The 18,749-nt window shown below is 45.2% G+C and overlaps 1 protein-coding gene across 6 annotated transcripts; it reads left to right on the forward strand.

Moving 5' to 3' along the window:
- The first annotated feature begins 430 nt into the window (after positions 1–430).
- LOC119842465 (zinc finger protein 572-like) lies at positions 431–18,601 on the forward strand. 6 transcript variants are annotated; one of them, XM_043496645.1, is made up of 4 exons: positions 431–829; positions 5,196–5,327; positions 12,536–14,222; positions 14,889–18,601. In XM_043496645.1, exons 2-4 carry the CDS (start codon positions 5,211–5,213, stop codon positions 15,755–15,757), a joined length of 2,673 nt encoding a protein of 890 aa, XP_043352580.1. In that variant the 5' UTR covers positions 431–829; positions 5,196–5,210; the 3' UTR covers positions 15,758–18,601. The 6 variants fall into 6 exon arrangements, with proteins under 6 accessions (XP_043352580.1, XP_038226553.1, XP_043352583.1 ...); XM_038370625.2 differs by having other exon boundaries at positions 14,892–18,601; XM_043496648.1 differs by having other exon boundaries at positions 13,297–14,222.
- The last annotated feature ends 148 nt before the right edge of the window (positions 18,602–18,749 follow it).

Genomic DNA, 18,749 nt, shown 5'->3' on the forward strand with positions numbered 1-18,749 from the left:
GGGGGGGGGGTCTGTGCGGGTCACTGGGCAGTTGTGGTGATGAGGCTGCGGGGGGCACTGGGCAGTGAGGGGAACTGTGGGGGGGGGGCTCCGGGCAGGGAGGTGCAGGGCACTGGGCAGTTGTGGGAGGGCTGTGGGGGGTGTTCGGGTAGGGGAGCACTGGGCAGTGACAGGATCTGTGGGGGGGGGGTTCCGGGTGGGTGGGGTGTGCTGGACATAGTGGTCTGGGGAAGGGCACTGGGCATAGGGGTTTGTGGGGGTCTCGGGGCGGTGTGGCACTGTGCGTAGGGGGCCAAAGGGGTGCTGGGCAGGGGGGTGCATGGTGTGGCGTGGGCCCGCCCCCAAGGGGAAGAAGCACACCTGACCCTTCTGCACCCAACAGCGGACACCCCCCCCCCCGCTCCCGAGGGCACAAAACCGCGACCCGGCCAGGATCCAGTTCCCTCTGCGGCCCCTTAACCAGAGACACCTGCAAAGCCAACCAGGCGCGGGCTCTGTGTCGCAGGGAAACGGTCCCTCCGCAGGAAGTGCGTTGCATTCACCGCCGTGTTCAGGCTGCTGCCTGCCGTCCGCTCTCGCCATTGTGTCCCTTGCAAAAGCCTCCAGTTGCTGGGGCTCCGGCGCCCTGGCTGCACAAGAGAGAGGCTGATACCGAGGAAGCAACATACCCGCTGTTTCCCAACAAGAGCGTCTAGTTCAGAGACCCCTCCACCCTGCCCGGGACACCCTGACCGAGAGGACAGTCCTTCCCCTCCCGAAAGAGCCGGGGGGGCCACATCTGAGGGGGAAGGCCACCCCCACATTTCAGGGGGCACAGCGTAGAGCAAAGGTAAGCGAGTTTTTGCCACCGCCTTCCAGGTGGAATGAGGCGTCCTGGATAAACCTGTCTGCAGGAGGTTTCTGCCAACCCCTGGGACTGAATTCCCTGCAGTCGCTGGTTAAACTGCCCCATGGTTAGGGTGCTAACTTAGAATTTGGGAGAGGGGTGTTCAGTTCTGTGCCCTGCCTCAGACTGGGTGAGATGTTGGGAAAAATCACTTTGGCCCAGAGCCCCGTAGCTCACCAAAGCTTATGCTCAAATCAATTTGTTAGTCTCTAAGGTGCCACGAGTCCTCCTTTTCTTTTTGCAAAGGTTCTTTAGGTTCCTATTTTCCACTGATTTGAATGGATGCTGAAATACCTTTGTGGACCTGGGCTGGAGGGTACAGTTTTTCAAAGGTGCCTAAGTTCTATTTTTAAAAATGTTGTAGGGCCCCCACTCTGCTCTTGGAAAGAGGTTCCTAAATCCAGACTGTAGGTAGGCACCTCCCAGTGCTTGGGATTCTCAGCTGCAAACCCTGTCTTGGCCTTCGGTGCGTATGCCATTTTAGCAAGGAAGAGGAAACATTAAACTCAGCATTTAGCCCCGTGGTCAGAGCGCTCACCTGGGATATAGAGGAGCCCTCATTCAAGTCCCTTCTCCATCTAATGTATCCTTATTGGAAGCATTACAATTAAATAAATAAATAAATAAATATAGCGTTTATGCCTTTTCCTCATTTTTAGAGAGAAATATGGTTTCTGTACATTTAGTGCAATTCTAAATCAAGCCTAGGTACTCAAAGTCTTAATGACAGAAGAATAAAGTGCTAACCTGCATTCTTAGAGAAAATGAATTTTAATGCAATCAGTCCATTTCTAAATAGTCATTAAATAATTTATAAAATCTTAGGGCAGGTCTACACTTAAAACACTGCATTGGCACAGCTGCAGCACTTTAATGTAAAGACGCTCTACAATGATGGGAGAGAGCTCTCCTATCCACATAGTTAATCCACTCTCAGGAGAGGCAGTAGGTATGTCAATGGGAGATGCTCTCAGCTGAGTGCTCTCAACACTCATCAGCTGTGCACATTAGCCCTGATCTTTCTTTCTTTCTTTCTTTCTCGGAAATTCTTGAAAATATCCCTTTCGGATGTTGCCTTATTTTCTCACTAATAATACTCAAAATATTAAAAATCTCAGATTATGGAGGGTTTTCTACCCTTTTAATCGTGCAGTAATTTCCCCCTTGTTTTGGAGAGAAAGTGTTGCCCTGAGTTACTATCCCAGATGTGGGGAGAGGGGCTGAAGAAGGGGAATAAGCTCCCTGCTAATCAACTTTCCCCCTCATGTCTTAATTCCCTTTCCCTTTATGTACATTAAAATTGACTTATTTCCCCAAATGTAGTAAACATCACAGCTGGAAGCTTCCCCTCATTCAGTCTCTGATGCTCAGGGACCTAAATATCACCTGAAGTTTCAGGAGAAGGACCATGGTCCACAGCTCCGTTCCTCAGGCACAAAAGAATGGTCAGACCAAAGGTCCATCTAGCCCAGTATCCTGTCTTCCAACAGTGGCCAATGCCAGGTGCCCTAAAGGGAATGAACAGAACAGGTAATCATTAAGTGATCCATCCCCTGTTGCCCATTCCCAGTTTCTGGCAAACAGAGGCTAGGGACACCATCTCTGCCATCTTAGAATATCAGCGTTGGAAGGGACCTCAGGAGGTCATCTAGTCCAACCCCCTGCTCAAAGCAGGACCAGTCCCCAGTTTTTGCCCCAGATCCCTCAATGGCCCCCTCAAGGATTGAACTCACAACCCTGGGTTTAGCAGGCCAATGCTCAAACCACTGAGCTATTCCTCCTCCATCAATAGCCGTTGATGGACCTATCCTCCATAAATTTATCTAGTTCTTTTTTGAACCCTGTTATAGTCTTGGCCTTCACAACATCCTCTGGCAAGGAGTTCCACAGGTTGACTCTGCGTTGTATGAAAAAAATACTTCCTTTTGTTTGTTTTAAACCTGCTGCCTATTAATTTCATTTGGTGATCCCTACTTTTTGTTATGAGAAGGAGTTAATAACACTTCCTTATTTACTTTCGCCACCCCAGTCATGATTTTATAGACCTCTATCATATCTCCTCTTAGTTGTTTCTTTTCCGAACTGAAAATCCCATTCTTATTAATCTCTCCTCATATGGTAGCCATTCCATACCCCTAATCATTTTTTTCCTATTTCTGAACATTTTAAAATTCCAAGATATTGTTTTTGAGATGGGGCGACCACATCTGCATGCAGTCTTCAAGATGTGGGTGTACGATGGATTTATATGTATATATGTCTCATTATCTATCGCTTTCTTACTAATTCCCAACATTCTGTTCACTTTTTTGACTCTTACTGCATATTGAATGGATGTTTTCAGAGAACTATCCACAATGACTCCAAGATCTCTTTCTTCAGCGGTAACAGCTAATTTAGACCCCATCATTGTATATGTATAGTTGGGATCATGTTTTCCAATTTGGATTACGTTGCATTTATCAACAATGATATAACAGTGGAGCCATGGACAGGTGGGGTAGAGCACATCTGGTCTGGAGATGGCACTTTCTTAGGAGCCCCTCCCCGGCTGCGGGACAAATCTGAGTGGGTTGGTGTTACTACCTGGTGCACGAGGTTGCAACACCACTCAGATGTGTTGTGTGTGCTAAAAGTTGTGAGTTCTGCAACAAAGTCACAACCTGTGATTTTCTTACCATCTTAACTATTATTTATTTAGTATCCCTTCAGATTCTGAATACTGATCTAAATTCCCCTTTTTTTCCCCTAGTTATTGAATGATATAAAATCCCCTCACTTTTGTCTCTAGTTATTGACTATTAATATCAAATCTCCTCAGATTTTGCTGTTTTCCATCTGATTGTCAGTCTGATAAAAAAAATCTCATACCTTGCCCCCTTTCCCACTAATTTTCAAAAGTTTACATAATAGCCTCTCAGAGTCCCCCACCTCCACCCCATACATAAACCTTTTGAACTTCAGGAATTTGTCTGTATTTTGGAAAGAAACTGTTACTGACGAAGACATACTGATAAGTGTGTGTTTAGGATTTTACTGCTTTAAAACAGGCTCAGGTTTAAAATCATGGAACATGCTTTGTGAGAAATATTCCACAAATTCACCGGATCTTGCTTGTTCTTTTTCCCCTGAGCAGGATTTCCAAGCCTGATGTGGTTTCCTGGTTGGAATGGGATGAAAACCCATGGGTCAAAAAGGGATCCTGGCGGCTCTGGTCAGCACTGCTGACCACTGTTAAAAGTCCGGTTCAAGGCTCAGTAGGGCTGGCAGACTCCCTACCCAGCTCCGCACAGCTCCCGGGAAGCAGCTGGCATGTCCAGCTCCCAGGTGGAGGGGCAGCCAGGGTAGCTCTGTGCGCTGCCCCCACCCCTCGACCGCACACAGCTCCCATTGGCCAGGTTAGGGCAGGGTTACGTAGCATGACTCACGAGTGCTCAGCTGTTGAGGGGTCGTGGCGCATGCCTCTCCCGCTGCTGCCCTATTCTCCTGCTCGCGCTCCTGTGGCTGGACTCAAGCTGCGGTGCGTTCCCCTGCGCTCTATCTCCCCATCGCTGGCACCCAGGCTTTCAAGGTATCCCTGTATCTGAGCACTGCAAGGGGTTATGGGGCTGCTGGAGGGGAGGAGGACGAGACTGCCCCTCCCAGGGCCCTGTGACCTGCAGGGACTCCTGTACCGCCTCCCCCATAGGGCCCCGCATCCTGTTGGTGCTGCATGCCTCAGCATCCTCCCAGCTCACCAATGGGGCCCTTCTGGCCTCGGACAACTGGCTCCTGCCAGTCCCGGGCCTGGTGCAATGGTCTGGCTCTGCCTGGGGCTGGGACCTATAGTGATTCTACGGGGTGCCCCTTGCCACCCCCACTGTGTTTGTTAACCCCGCTCACTTGCCCTCCGTGGCTGTGGCAGGCCGGGGAGCAAGCTAGAAGTTGGGGATGAGAATTAAGTAAGTGTCAAACCTATTTGTTAAAGCTGTAAAATTTCCAAAATGAACTACAGTATTCAAGCAATTAATGAAGATCCTGTAGTTGCTGGAATGAAAAGCAAGTTCACTAGTTCCCAGATGTTCTCTCCTTAACTATTAAGGGCTCTGTTTGCTCTAGCCACCACAGTATCTGATATTCTTAACTGAGATTTTCCTTTAGTGTTCAGACCATATAATTTAAAAAAAACATATTCAAACTTTAAATCCAATCAAGGATTTGGAAATCTCCCACAATTACTGAAATTGCCACATGTATTTACAAGTGATATTACAAAGTAAAAATCACAGCCAGGTTAAAAAGTACACTAATTTAGCATTCATGTGCTTAGATGCTACTTTGATGGATGACACAGACAAAGATACGTAGCTACAGAGTGGAGAAGTCCAGCTCAAAGAACAGAATTATTCAGGCTGAATCATTCAGGATTTGGGTTTCTACTTCTAAATTTGGGACAGGAAATGTAAGTAAAATTAATGTTCAAAAAGCTGTTTTTAGTACTGAAAGAGACTTTAATGTACAATCATACATGATTAAGAAAATATACATGATCTTTAATTGCAACCCGGCTGAAGTACATATTGTACAGAACTAGGATTTATATGAACTTGCAATATGTCAAGCATTTCTAATTTATTTGTGTTCTGCTTTTCTGATTTGAAAAACCATTGCAATCTACTTCAGAAGTTGTTGTTGCATTCATACTAGGGACCCAGTTTTTCACACAAAAAGAAGCAACTGTACTATTTGTATAGGTTCTTCATATTATGAAAAATATTGTCTTACAAGTTCACAATTTTTTTTTTTTGGTAAGTCATCAGTAATTGATATTTATGAGCTCCTTCTCCTCTCATTTCCACCGCTATAAATCCGGAGTTGCTCCATCAAAATTAATGGAGCAGATCCTTAACTGGTGTAAATCAGTGGAGCTCTGGTTTTTGGTGTGTTTGTTTTGTTTTTTGTTTTGAGGTATGCTAGTTTACAGTAGCTGAGGATCTGGCCAAGCAGCATCATAACAATGTAATACCATTGTGACAGAAGAATCAAGCCCTTGAATATAGTCAGCACTGACACTTAAAAACTCTTCCCCCCCTTTTTTTTTTTAAGCTATCAAGTACTATGAGGTTGCATATAATCACAAGGCCTGCTTAGCACAAGTATACTTGGAGAATATCGTAGGAGGTATATAAAAGGATCAAGATTTCATTAAGATTAGGTGCCTAAAGATGAAGTTAGACATTTTGAAAATCCCACCAGGTCAAAGGTATGAATCCAGCTGAGGTTGCAGGCCAGTAAGTAGTCCCATTTGGTTCCATAAGAATATTCAGGTGAACAAGGGTTTGCAGCATTAGGCCCTAGGTTCAGTCCCACGTTCTTGTTAAACTGGCAATCCCAGCAAAGAGAGAGAAGTGTGAATCAAGAGCAACAAGATACCTCATGGCTGGGAGGCTCCACTGCACAGTTGAGGCACATTGGTTAGGGCAACATGGAGAAGCTTGCACTGCCGTTGCTCCCCGGGTCTGTTTGTTAGATCCACCTTTTGTCTAATATGTACACTGTAAGATCTTTGGGGCAGGAACTGTATATTATAGATGTGTACATTGCTTAGCACAATTGTCTGGTGTAAGTGCTACTGTACTACAAATAAATAATGTTTACAACATTACTTCAATGTGTTGAGCACTTAAGGTGGGAACCATATAGCACTTTCTATAAAAGGTATAACCTAGAAGATATATCATTGGATTTAATCTAATTCTCTGCCCTCCACACAGCTAGGTTTTTTGCACTGGAATGGGTATACAGTGAGATTTGTGACTGATCCTCACGTAATAAAAATATCATTACTCCAATATTTCACATCAGAAAATAGTATCCTTTTTATTTTTTCCAATATAAATTACTTTGTGGTAAAAAGCAATGAGTAGCAGTTTTGTATCAACTGAGTTGTGGAACAGATGACCTACATCAGTGGTTAATCTTGCTTCTTGATTAGTCTGAGCCCTAAAGCGCCTAAGCTGTATTTTGCACTAAGGTAGACGTTTAATAGTAATGATAATTAGCTAGCAGAATGCAGTTTGATGTTGCTGAAATCTACCCAGGGCCATTTATAACCAAATTTACAGGTACTATTGTTTTCCTTTATCTGTTTGTATATAAGACCTTTAAAATATGGCTTTTTATACAAAAATGGGACAGTTTTGTTAATTACTTTGATATTATGTGCATTTTCTCCATAGAATCATAGAATATAATATCAGGGTTGGAAGGGACCTCAGGAGGTCATCTAGTCCAACCCTCTGCTCAAAGTAGGACCAATCCCCAACTAAATCATCCCAGCCAGGGATTTGTCAAGCCTGACCTTAAAAACTTCTAAGGAAGGAGATTCCACCACCTCCCTAGGTAATGCATTCCAGTGTTTCACCACCCTCCTAGTGAAAAAGTTTTTCCTAATATCCAACCTAAACCTCTCCCACTGCAACTTGAAACCATTACTCCTTGTTCTGTCATCTGCTACCACTGAGAACAGTCTAGATCCATCCTCTTTGGAACCCCCTTTCAGGTAGTTGAAAACAGCTATCAAATCCCCCCTCACTCTCCTCTTCCGCAGACTAAACGATCCCATTTCCCTCAGCCTCTCCTCATAAGTCATGTGTTCCAGTCCCCTAATCATTTTTGTTGCCCTCCGCTGGACGTTTTCCAATTTTTCCACATCCTTCTTGTAATGTGGGGCCCAAAACTCGACACAGTACTCCAGATGAGGCCTCACCAATGTGAATAGAGGGGAACGATCTCGTCCCTTGATATGCTGGCAATGCCCCTACTTATACATCCCAAAATGCCATTGGCCTTCTTGGCAACAACAGCACACTCTTGACTCATATCCAACTTCTCGTCCACTGTAACCCCTAGGTCCTTTTCTGCAGAACTGCTGCCTAGCCATTCGGTCCCTAGTCTGTAGCGGTGCATGGGATTCTTCCGTCCTAAGTGCAGAACTCTGCACTTGTCCTTGTTGAACCTCATCAGATTTCTTTTGGCCCAATCCTCTAATTTGTCTAGGGCCCTCTGTATCCTATCCCTACCCTCCAGCATATCTACCTCTCCTCCCAGTTTAGTGTCATCTGCAAACTTGCTGAGGATGCAATCCACACCATCCTCCAGATCATTTATGAACATATTGAACAAAACCGGCCCCAGGACCGACCCTTGGGGCACTCCACTTGATATCAGCTGCCAACTAGACATGGAGCCATTGATCACTACCCATTGAGTCCAACAATCTAGCCAGCTTTCTATCCACCTTATAGTCCATTCATCCAGTCCATGCTTCTTTAACTTGCTGGCAAGAATACTGTGGGAGACCGTGTCAAAAGCTTTGCTAAAGTCAAGGAATAACACATCCACTGCTTTCCCCTCATCCACAGGGCCAGTTATCTCGTCATAGAAGGCAATTAGATTAGTCAGGCATGACTTGTCCTTGGTGAATCCATGCTGACTGTTCCTGATCACTTTCCTCTCCTCTAAGTGCTTCAGAATTGATTCCTTGAGGACCTGCTCCATGATTTTTCCAGGGACTGAGGTGAGGCTGACTGGCCTGTAGTTCCCTGGATCCTCCTCCTTCCCTTTTTTTAAAGATGGGCATTACATTAGCCTTTTTTCAGTCGTCCGGGACCTCCCCCTATCACCATGAGTTTTCAAAGATAATGGCCAATGGCTCTGCAATCACATCCGCCAACTCCTTTAGCACTCTCAGATGCAGCGCATCCGGCCCCATGGACTCTTGTGCTCGTCCAGCTTTTCTAAATAGTCCCGAACTCTTCTTTTCCACAGAGGGCTGGTTACCTCCTCACCATGCTGTGCTGCCCAGTGCAGTAGTCGTGAGACGGAGGCAAAAAAAAGCATTGAGTACATTAGCTTTTCCCACATCCTCTGTCACTGGGTTGCCTCCCTCATTCAGTAAGGGGCCCACACTTTCCTTGACTTTCTTCTTGTTGCTAACATACCTGAAGAAACCCTTCTAGTTACACTTAACATCTCTTGCTAGCTGCAATTCCAGGTGTGATTTGGCCTTCCTGATTTCACTCCTGCATGCCCGAGCAATATTTTTATACTCTTCCCTGGTCATTTGTCCAATCTTCCACTTCTTGTAAGCTTCTTTTTGTGTTTAAGATCAGCAAGGATTTCACTGTTAAGCCAAGCTGATCGCCTGCCATATATACTATCCTTTCTACACATTGGGATGGTTTGTCCCTGTAACCTCAATAAGGATTCTTTAAAATACAGCCAGCTCTCCTGCACTCCTTTTCCCCCTCTTGTTGTTTTTCCAGGGGATCCTGCCTATCAGTTCCCTGAGGGAGTCAAAGTCTGCTTTTCTGAAGTCCAGGGTCCGTATTCTGCTGCTCTCCTTTCTTCCCTGTGTCAGGATCCTGAACCATCTCATGGTCACTGCCTCCCAGGTTCCCATCCACTTTTGCTTCCCCTACTAATTCTTCCCGGTTTGTGAGCAGCAGGTCAAGAAGAGCTCTGCCCCTAGTTGGTTCCTCCTGCACTTGTACCAGGAAATTGTCCCCTACACTTTCCAAAAACTTCCTGGATAGTCTGTGCACCGCTGTATTGCTCTCTCAGCAGATATCAGGGTGATTGAAGTCTCCCATGAGAACCAGGGCCTGCGATCTAGTAACTTCCATTAGTTGCCGGAAGAAAGCCTCATCCACTTCATCCCCCTGGTCTGGTGGTCTATAGCAGACTCCCACCAGAACATCACCCTTGTTGCTCACACTTCTAAACTTAATCCAGAGACTCTCAGGTTTTTCTTCAGTTTCATACCGGAGCTTTGATCAGTCATACTGCTCCCTTACATACAATGCAACTCCCCCACCTTTTCTGCCCTGCCTGTCCTTCCTGAACCGTTTATATTCATCCATGACATTATTCCAGTCATGTGAGTTATCCCACCAAGTCTCTCTTATTCCAATCACATCATAATTCCTTGACTGTGCCAGGACTTCCAGTTCTCCCTGGTTGTTTCCCAGGCTTCTTGCATTTGTGTATAGGCACTTGAGATAACTTGCTGATCATCCCTCTTTCTCAGTATGAGGCAGGAGCCCTCCCCTCTCACGCTCTCCTGCTTGTGCTTTCTCCTGGTATCCCACTTACCTCAGGGCTTTGGCCTCCTTCCCCTGGTGAACCTCGTTTAAAGACCTCCTCGCTAGGTTAGCCAGCCTGCTTGCTCTTCCCTCTCTTCGTTGGGTGCAGCCTGTCTCTGCCTAGCACTCCTCCTTCTTGGAACACCATCCCATGGTAAAAAAAATCCAAAGCCTTCTCTCCGACACCACCTGCGTAGCCATTCGTTGACTTCCACGATTCAACGGTCTCTACCCAGGCCTTTTCCTTCTATGGGGAGGATGGACGAGAACACCACTTGTGCCTCAAACTCCTTTATCCTTCTTCCCAGAGTCACGTAGTCTGCAGTGATCCGCTCAAGGTCATTCTTGGCAGTGTCATTGGTGCCCACGTGGAGAAGCAGGAAGGGGTAGCAATCCGAGGGCTTGATGAGTCTCAGCAGTCTCTCCATCAATTGTGAATCCTAGCTCCTGGTAAGCAGCAGACTTCTCGGTTTTCTCGGTCGGGGCGGCAGATAGATGACTCAGTCCCCCTGAGGAGAGAGTCCCCGACCACCACTACACGCCTCCTTCTCTTGGGAGCGGTTCTCGTGGAACCCTCATCCCTAGGACAGGGCATCTCATGCCTTCCAATCAGTGGAGACTCCTTCTGTTCCCTTCCCTCAGAAGTATCATCTAGTCCACTCTCTGTATTAGTACCTGTGGAGAGAACATGAAAACGGTTGCTTACCTGTATCTGCGTTGCTGATACATGGACGCTCCCCTTTCTTCTTCTGGAGGTCACATGCTGTCAAATTGCTTCACTGTCCTCCTGTCCCTGCTGCGCAGTCTGCTCTGAAATTTCTGAAAATTCAGAACATTCTACAGGATATGTAGAAGCATATCCTGTCGTCTGTCCAGGAAATCTTCAGTTTCTCTTATGCAACTCAGAGTCAATCCTTGTTTCTCCAGATCTTGAACCTTCTCTTCCAATATGAAGACCAGCTTGCACTTTGTACAGACAAAGTCGCTTCTGTCCTGTGGAAGAAAGACAAACATGGCACATCCAGTGCAGGTCACAACAGCTCAACACTCCCCATCCATACTACCTTCCTTCTATGAGCTTCCTCAGGAGTTGTCGTGACTACTCAGAGAAGCCGGCAAGATGTAAGCCGCAGTGGGCTCTCCCCAGGCGAACTCCCTCTGTTAATCTCTCTGCTGTTAGCAGCTCAGCTGGTTCACAGCTGACTGGCTTTTTATAACAGTCAGTCGCACTCAAGGCTCACCTGGAACAAAGCACTCCCAATTCACACTTTTCAAACAACCAATCAAGCACACTGTCAGACTGTCCCCAGGACAGACACTCAGATACTCGCCAACACAGCCTCCCTAATGCAGCCCTTAGCATACCTCCTCTCAGGCAGATCCCAGGCAAACTCCCTCTGTTAGCCTCTCTGCTGTTTGCTGCTCCAGTTAGATTGTGTCTTCTTTTGTACAACATTTAGCAATAACCACTCTTCCGGTAGAAGGTCCAAATCCTATAAATTAAGGGCTGCCCTCATGCCAGATTGTGCAAGTAAACCACCGTTTTTGGTATGGTCACAAGTCTCAAGGTCACTTGGCACCCATAAAAATAGCACCCAGTTTTAATTGCCCATCACCAATATGGTGATATTTTGAGATGATGTGACACTGTAAACATCAGGACATGATGAGGACCATTGAAAATCCTCATCTTACAACTATATGGCAGTTTGATATTTTTTAAACTATGCTCTGCTCTCTTCTGGGTGGGTTTTTTATTGTCTTAAAGATTAAAACAAAATTTTGAATATATTATCTTAATACAGTTGACTTAATATATCAAGATGTTACTTCCTTGTTTTGTTAATCTGGAGAGTAGCTGGTATCAAATGTAAATTATATTTTTATCTTATAGCTTTCACATCATTTTGCCATGGTTTAATAAAACTGTACTATCCATGAAAATTGTAAGCATGTGGTTTTATGTTTGATGTGCTAGCTGCAGCAGTTCATGCTCTTCCCAGGGTGGTGCTAATTGAACTGATGCAAATATAGAGATTTCCTTGCAGAATTGGATGTTACACATGCTGGTCAAAACACCTATGTTAACTTTAGCTCCACTGAAAACAGAAAAATATAATATAATATAGCCAATTTTAAGGGGACCTGTACAGTCAGAAGTATTGACCTGAGGCCAAAAGTCTCGTTACCATAATTTTCTATTGTTTTCTAGCGTTCTGTAACAAATGAAACCTGAAATTAGCATAATATATCTGTCAAAAATATATTTGATTGAATCTTTGAATAACTTTTTCAGTGCACAACCACAGGCAATGGGGAGCAACTGGCCTTTAAAGAGTTAAGAGCCTAGCCAGCAGGCATCAACAGTCAGCTACCTAGTTAGTGTTGCGACATCCACAGTCAACACTGTTTTATCTATCGGCTAAACTGTGCTGCAGTCAGACTAGGGCGAGGTGAAATGGCAGAACCTGAAAAGAAAAAGATTCAAAGGTTGTCCAGTACAATCGATAAATTCTTTTTAAAGGCTGATACCTCCGAAGAACAACACGTATGCATGGCTGAATTGGTTTTAACATACCATGGAGTTAAACACCACCACAGCTACCATTCTCAAGATTGTGGAAATAAACTGTACCCCTCCATTTTCACTGATTCCGAGATCGCTTCCAAAATTCACTGCGGAAGGAGAAAAGCGGAGGCTTTGATTGAGAATGTATTAGCCCCCCATTCATTGAAACTGGCTGTGCAAGACATTGGATCAACATCGTTCTCAATAGTGACAGGTGCTTCTAATAAAGGGAACACAAAATTATTCCCAGTTGCTGTCCGCTACTTTAATAAAGATAAGGGAAGCTGCACATGTATCATAGGCTTTTTTGAGGATGCAGATGAGACATCAGAGGCAATTGCAAACAACTTACAAAGTTGTCTTCAAAATGCCGGTCTGATACATAATAAAATTGTGGCATATGGAGCAGACAACGCATCTGTCAATTTTGGAAAACGCAAGTCTGTTTTGGTGCACCTAAAACGAATGTTGGATTTACCAAACCTTGTGCCAGAGCACTGCAGTGCTCGCATAGTGCACAATACAGTGAAACATGGCTTGAAAATGCTCTCTTATGATGTAGAGAACTTGGTCATCAAGATTTTCAGTGAATTCTCATCCTGTGCAAAGAATATTAGTGAACTTAAAGAGTTCCTTGACTTCATGGAGACAGAATATTCAGAAATCTTATGCCATGTACCTACACATTTTTTGACCCTTTTCACTGCTGTCGACAGGTTACTGAAGAATTGGCCTGCACTCAAGTCTTACTTTGTGAGCAAAGGAGAGGAAACGGTGAGCTGCGCAATATGGGCCTTCCTTTCTGAGCAGAAGGACACAGTATCCGACGATGACATTATTACACTTCCCGAGCTGTACATCTACTTTGTGCACAACATTATGAGCCATTTTAACAACACCATAAAGGTTCTTGAAAGTGATTACATTCAGGTAACTGAATTGTATGCTATATTCAACAAGCTGAGAAGAGAGATTCAGATTCGACAAGAGCAAGGCTTCTATGGATACAAGGTGACACAGTTCTTGAAGAAACTGCTGCCTAACGAGCAGAATAAATTTGTTGGAGATGCCCAACGGGTTTACACACGCATGCTACAGTACCTGGAAAAGTGGTTTGATTTCAGCGAAAACTCTTTCTATATGTTGTGTGCGCCACTTAATCTGGATGGACCTCTTGAACTAGACAAACTGTGTGCTTTGACTACAAACTTGGACATTCAAGTGGACGGAGATGAACTATTTACAGAAATGTGTACGTTGAATGATGTGCTACCAACCCTAAAGAGTTTGACAAATGATCCTGAATTGACATTGTGTCAGGAGCAACAAGAGCGCCATCATCGAATCAATGTCTCTGAGGTATGGGTAGAATTCTTTAAGCACTGGGAGGCCCCAAACTTACTTAAAATTGTACAGCATGTGCTTGCTATACCACCCAGCAACGCATTTGTGGAACGCATTTTCAGTGTTATGAAGAACTTGTGGACTGGTGAAAGGAATCGGCTCCAAGTGGACCTGATGAAAGCTGAGCTATTCATGCACTTCAACTATAAAATGACATGTGCCGAGTTCGCTGGATTTTTGAAGACAGAAGCAGCTAAAGAGCTTGTGGTGGCAGCAAGAAAAGAACAGAAGTATAAATGTAAGTAGTTTTAGTTGCCACTCTCATTAAAACGGTTTTTTGTTTAATTTTGTTTGAATCTTCTTTACACTTCAGAAGAAGTTAAGTTTTTAATTTTACAGTAGTGTTTAAAATCTCTCCCTGGTGAGGTGAAGGGTATTTGAATCACACATTCCATCTCCTACATTCAAACTGTTGCAGCTCCTGGTCTTCTCCTGGTGCCTGCTTGCACCTTGCAGTGAAAATGAGCAAGTGTGGGGGAGAGCGAGCGACAGAGGGAGGGGTGATGGAGTGAGCAGGGGTGGGGCCTTAGGGAAAGGGTGAGACCACAGGGCGGGGCCTCGGGGCAGGGGGTGGGGCGAGGGTGTTGGGTTTTCTGCAATTAGAAAGTTGGCAACCCTAGTTCTAAAGTCCCCCAGGGTCTGCTTCATCTTAGCTAGGTCAGTGTTGTTCCTAGAACTCTAGACACTTGGCAGTAGCTCCCTCTCCCCTGACCTCCCTTCCTCTGATTGTTCAGATGGGATATGGTGTCCAGATTTGTCCCCTTCTCTTTCTCCCTTGGGAAAGGGTTTGGGGAGGATTCTGTTCCTGATTTTTCAGTTTCTCCAGTGCTATTTGGATTTGTTTCTCTCCTTTCCCCCTCCAGTGCAGGGAATGACTCATGTTTGGACTCTCTCTCTGTCCCAGCAGGTGAGGGGATGATTGAGAATGTGGAAGAGAATCCTCAGCAGGAAGATCCTGAGCAAGTTGAAACTCATGTTACATTATTAGAAAGATCTGAAGGGACTGTGTCTTGGAGTCGGGAGCATGGAAAAGCTGGTGGGTATCAGCACCGGCCAGAGAGACAGCAGGGAACTCAGCCAGGGAAGAATGTGGGTAAATCCATTCAATGTGAAGGTGGTTTGAAAAATTTTAGTAAAAACATGATGCACCAGAGACTCTCCAAAGGGGAGGGAAAAAACACATGCACCGAGTGTGGGAAAAGCTTCAGTCGGAGTTTACACCTCATTATACATCGCAGAACCCACACAGGACAAAGACCTCTTAAATGTCTTCAGTGTGGGAAAAGCTTTATTGACAACCCAACCCTGAAAATACATCAGAGAATCCACATGGGAGAAAAACCCTATAAGTGCCCTGACTGCGGGAAAAGCTTCAGTGAGAGACCACATCTTATTGGCCACCAGAGAATCCACACAGAAGCAAAAACTTTCATATGCTCTCAGTGTGGGGAAACCCTCTGTAACTGGTCAACCTTTCTTAGACATGAGAGAATCCATACCGGAGAGAGATCTAAACCTTATAACTGCCTCGAGTGTGGGGAGAACTTCCGTGATAGGTCGGGTCTGAGTAGGCATCAGAGAAGTCACACAGGAGAGAAACCCTATAACTGCCTGGACTGTGGAGAAAGCTTCAGTCGGCGCTCAAACCTTACCAGGCACCAAAAAGTTCACACTGGGGAGAGACCCTATAAGTGCCTCAAGTGTGGGAAAAGCTTCAGTCGGAGATCAACCCGCAGTAGACATCTGAGAACCCATTGGGGAGAAAGTGAATAAATGCTCTGACGAGGGCTGGTTGAAGTGAATTATACTGAAGCAGTTGCACCACTACAGCTAAAGTTGAGACTAGCTTCCTTTTTAACTGCTAGTTTTTCTGTATGCTGTAAAATCCACATGTAGACTTGGATTGTCTTGAAAATTTCTGTGCTTCATCTGGGCCAGGGGCAGAACTAGTGATGTGAGGTTGTAGTCATTTGGTCTAGGGGTTCCTCAGATACAGCTCCCCCCATAAGGAGCTGCTTTTACTATTCAGATAGCTCTGAAACCCTATGCAAACTTAACCCCCATGAAAAACAGGAAATATAACATTAGAGTACATGCTACCCCCACGACATAACCTCAACTCTGCCCTCTGAGTGAAGTCCCAACGTACCAATAACACACATTAGCTCTCTACCTTTACAGATGCTACAGAACACTTAAGGAATCGAGCACCGATGAGCAGTGTAGGACAGTCTGCCACCTTCTCTTGATAGGAAAGACTCTGGTGTAGGTCAGGCCTAGTGAGCAGCTGCCACTTACATTCAAAAACCAAGCCTACTCCACACAAACTACCCCAGAATTGCAAATGTTTCTATGCCTTCACCCCTGCACTGAGGATTCCTTGAGACATGGTTTTCACTGACCCCGCAGTAAACCCTGGAGATCCCATGACATATGCCACCAGATTGCTGACAGTTTCCATGGCTATACTCCCTTGTGCATTTCTACTGACACAGCCTACAGAATTCAGCACTGCAATGAAGCATAATTGATCCTTTTAAAATACACCTGCACCTCTTCTCATATTACAGTGACAGCTCTGCCAGCCTGCTCCAGCTAATCTCTTCACCATTCAACACAGCTACGCCTCACACAGTGAAGGGAGATGAGTGCATGCAGATGAATTCTAGGATTCAAATCTATGGAATACAACACAGGCAATGGTACATTTTCTTAGTCCTTCATATCTACTTATTATGGCAAGACAGTTATTGAACCATTCTCACTGGCAATTGCCAGCTCTAAGGGGGCAGAGTTAAGGTTGCATTGTGGGAATGACATTTACCTTAATTTCTTAGTTTTTAGAGGTGTAAGTTTAGCCACTCTCCACATTGTAGAAGAGCACACGGCAGTGCTGGGCTACCTTAGCTCTGCCTTTACTAAAGTTTTGGACAGTTAATATATTTGCTGATTCCACAAATGTCATCACCGTTTGACTTTTCAGTGGCTGGTTTCCCGTTTTTTCCCATTTTCTCTGGTGTTAGGAGACAGCGGTCAGCTCCCATCTGCTCAGCCCTCCTCTGGCTCTGCCTGGTTTAGCAAAGAATCTCTGATCCTCCACTCTGCTGCCATCCATCTCTTTCTCAGCTGGAATCTTCTACCTCATCTTTCCTGGATCCCCAGCCAGTGTCCTGTGGACTGGGTATCTGAGGAACCTTTCATACCCTTTATTCATAAAGACGCCCAGGGACCTGAGGCGATCCAGTATGAAGGGACTAGGGGAGACGGGTGATGGGAAGGGAAGAGCCTGTGTTTGAGCACAGGGGGATGGGAACTAAGGGATTGAGTGTGTGAATCAGCGAGTGATGGTGAGAGCGCTGAGACTGGAGAACTTGCTGCACTAGCTGAGCACAGCTCGTCATTACAAAGAGGAGCTGCAGCCGTAGCCAACACCCAGAGAAGAAGCTAAGACAGTATTTGCTCAACCACAGATGGCTCACAATTACAGTCCAATTCTTTCCAGCCCCCCAGGGATAAAATGATTCACCACAATCCCCACCTTGGTCTCCTATTGCTGTGGCTGCTGCTACCACTTATCCTCTGAATTCCACCCTTTGACTTGATGTCCCCCAGGTCTGACCCCAAAATACCACAGCTGAGAACCTCCTCTTTGAAAATCCCCTGCTTCTGTCTTCTAAGATTTAGTTCCAGGGCCTGGTCCTGCTGTGACAGGTTGCCCCACTTAGAATGCCACCTGATGTGCTGAGATCCCACAGAGCCTGCCTGTTATGTCAGCCTGGGCAGCCTTTTTACTTGTCTTGCTGAAGCAGGCTATTGAGCCTCCTCCAGAACACACGCAGGCAGGGCCACACCCAACTGCAGAACAACACAGACACTGAGATCAGTTCTGGGAAGGTTCAGCTTAAGGGACTTGCCCCAGCACTCAGGTGTCCACCTCCCTTGGAGTGCAGACCTAAAGGTATATTATGAAATCTGCCTCCTCCCTCAATGTGGAAGAAGGTATGCATAGCCCTTACTCCCCACCCTCTCCCAATTGTGAATTGTATAAACGGGGTTACATTATAAACAAAAAATAAGTTTATTAAGTATAAAAAATGAGTTTTAAATGAATATAAGAGATAACAGACAGAACAAAGCCAATTACTGAGCAAATAAAAAAACAAAATACCCAAGCTAAGCTCAATATACTTAAGAAACAGGTTACAAAATGTAATTTCTTATCCTAAATGTTATTTTAGGCAGGTTACAAAGTTTCCGTAGTTTAGCATTTTAGTTATATTTCTTTTTAGGTTCGACCCCTGTCTCAGTCTGGATTACCCCCTTGCCTTCCCTACAGGTGTCTTTAACAGTCTTTCTTCTTGAGCAGACAGGCCATGGAGAGGAGTCCCCACCCTTAAATCAGATTTACACAAGGTGGGAATCCTTTGTTTCCCAAACTTGACCCCCCTTCCCTTTTAGTGGAAAGTTACAAGCAGTATAAGATAATGTTTAGTATCAGGTGACAAGACCACCTGACCTAGTAGTGTCACAGTTATGTCCCAGGACAGCTCCAGGGGAGAGAGATTAGTATGGTCATGGTCTTATTGTTCCTTCCTAATAGCCAATCAAATCCATTAATGGGCAGCAGGTTTAAAACAAATAAAAGGAAGTTCTTCTTCACACAGTGCATAGTCAACCTGTGGAACTCCTTGCCTGAGGAGGTTGTGAAGGCTAGGACTATAACAGGGTTTAAAAGAGAACTGGATAAATTCATGGAGATTAAGTC

Source organism: Dermochelys coriacea, chromosome 14 (genome assembly GCF_009764565.3).
Source record: "Dermochelys coriacea isolate rDerCor1 chromosome 14, rDerCor1.pri.v4, whole genome shotgun sequence".
Classification (NCBI taxonomy): Eukaryota; Metazoa; Chordata; order Testudines; family Dermochelyidae; genus Dermochelys; species Dermochelys coriacea.

Bases quoted from the DNA above. Each gene is read 5' to 3' on its own strand.
- LOC119842465 (XM_043496645.1), top strand. From the start codon at position 5,211: ATGACACAGACAAAGATACGTAGCTACAGAGTGGAGAAGTCCAGCTCA. The intron at 5,328-12,535 runs GTAAGTAAAATT...TTCTTTTTAAAG, and splicing joins CTAAATTTGGGACAGGAAAT to GCTGATACCTCCGAAGAACA. The intron at 14,223-14,888 runs GTAAGTAGTTTT...TCTCTGTCCCAG, and splicing joins AAAAGAACAGAAGTATAAAT to CAGGTGAGGGGATGATTGAG.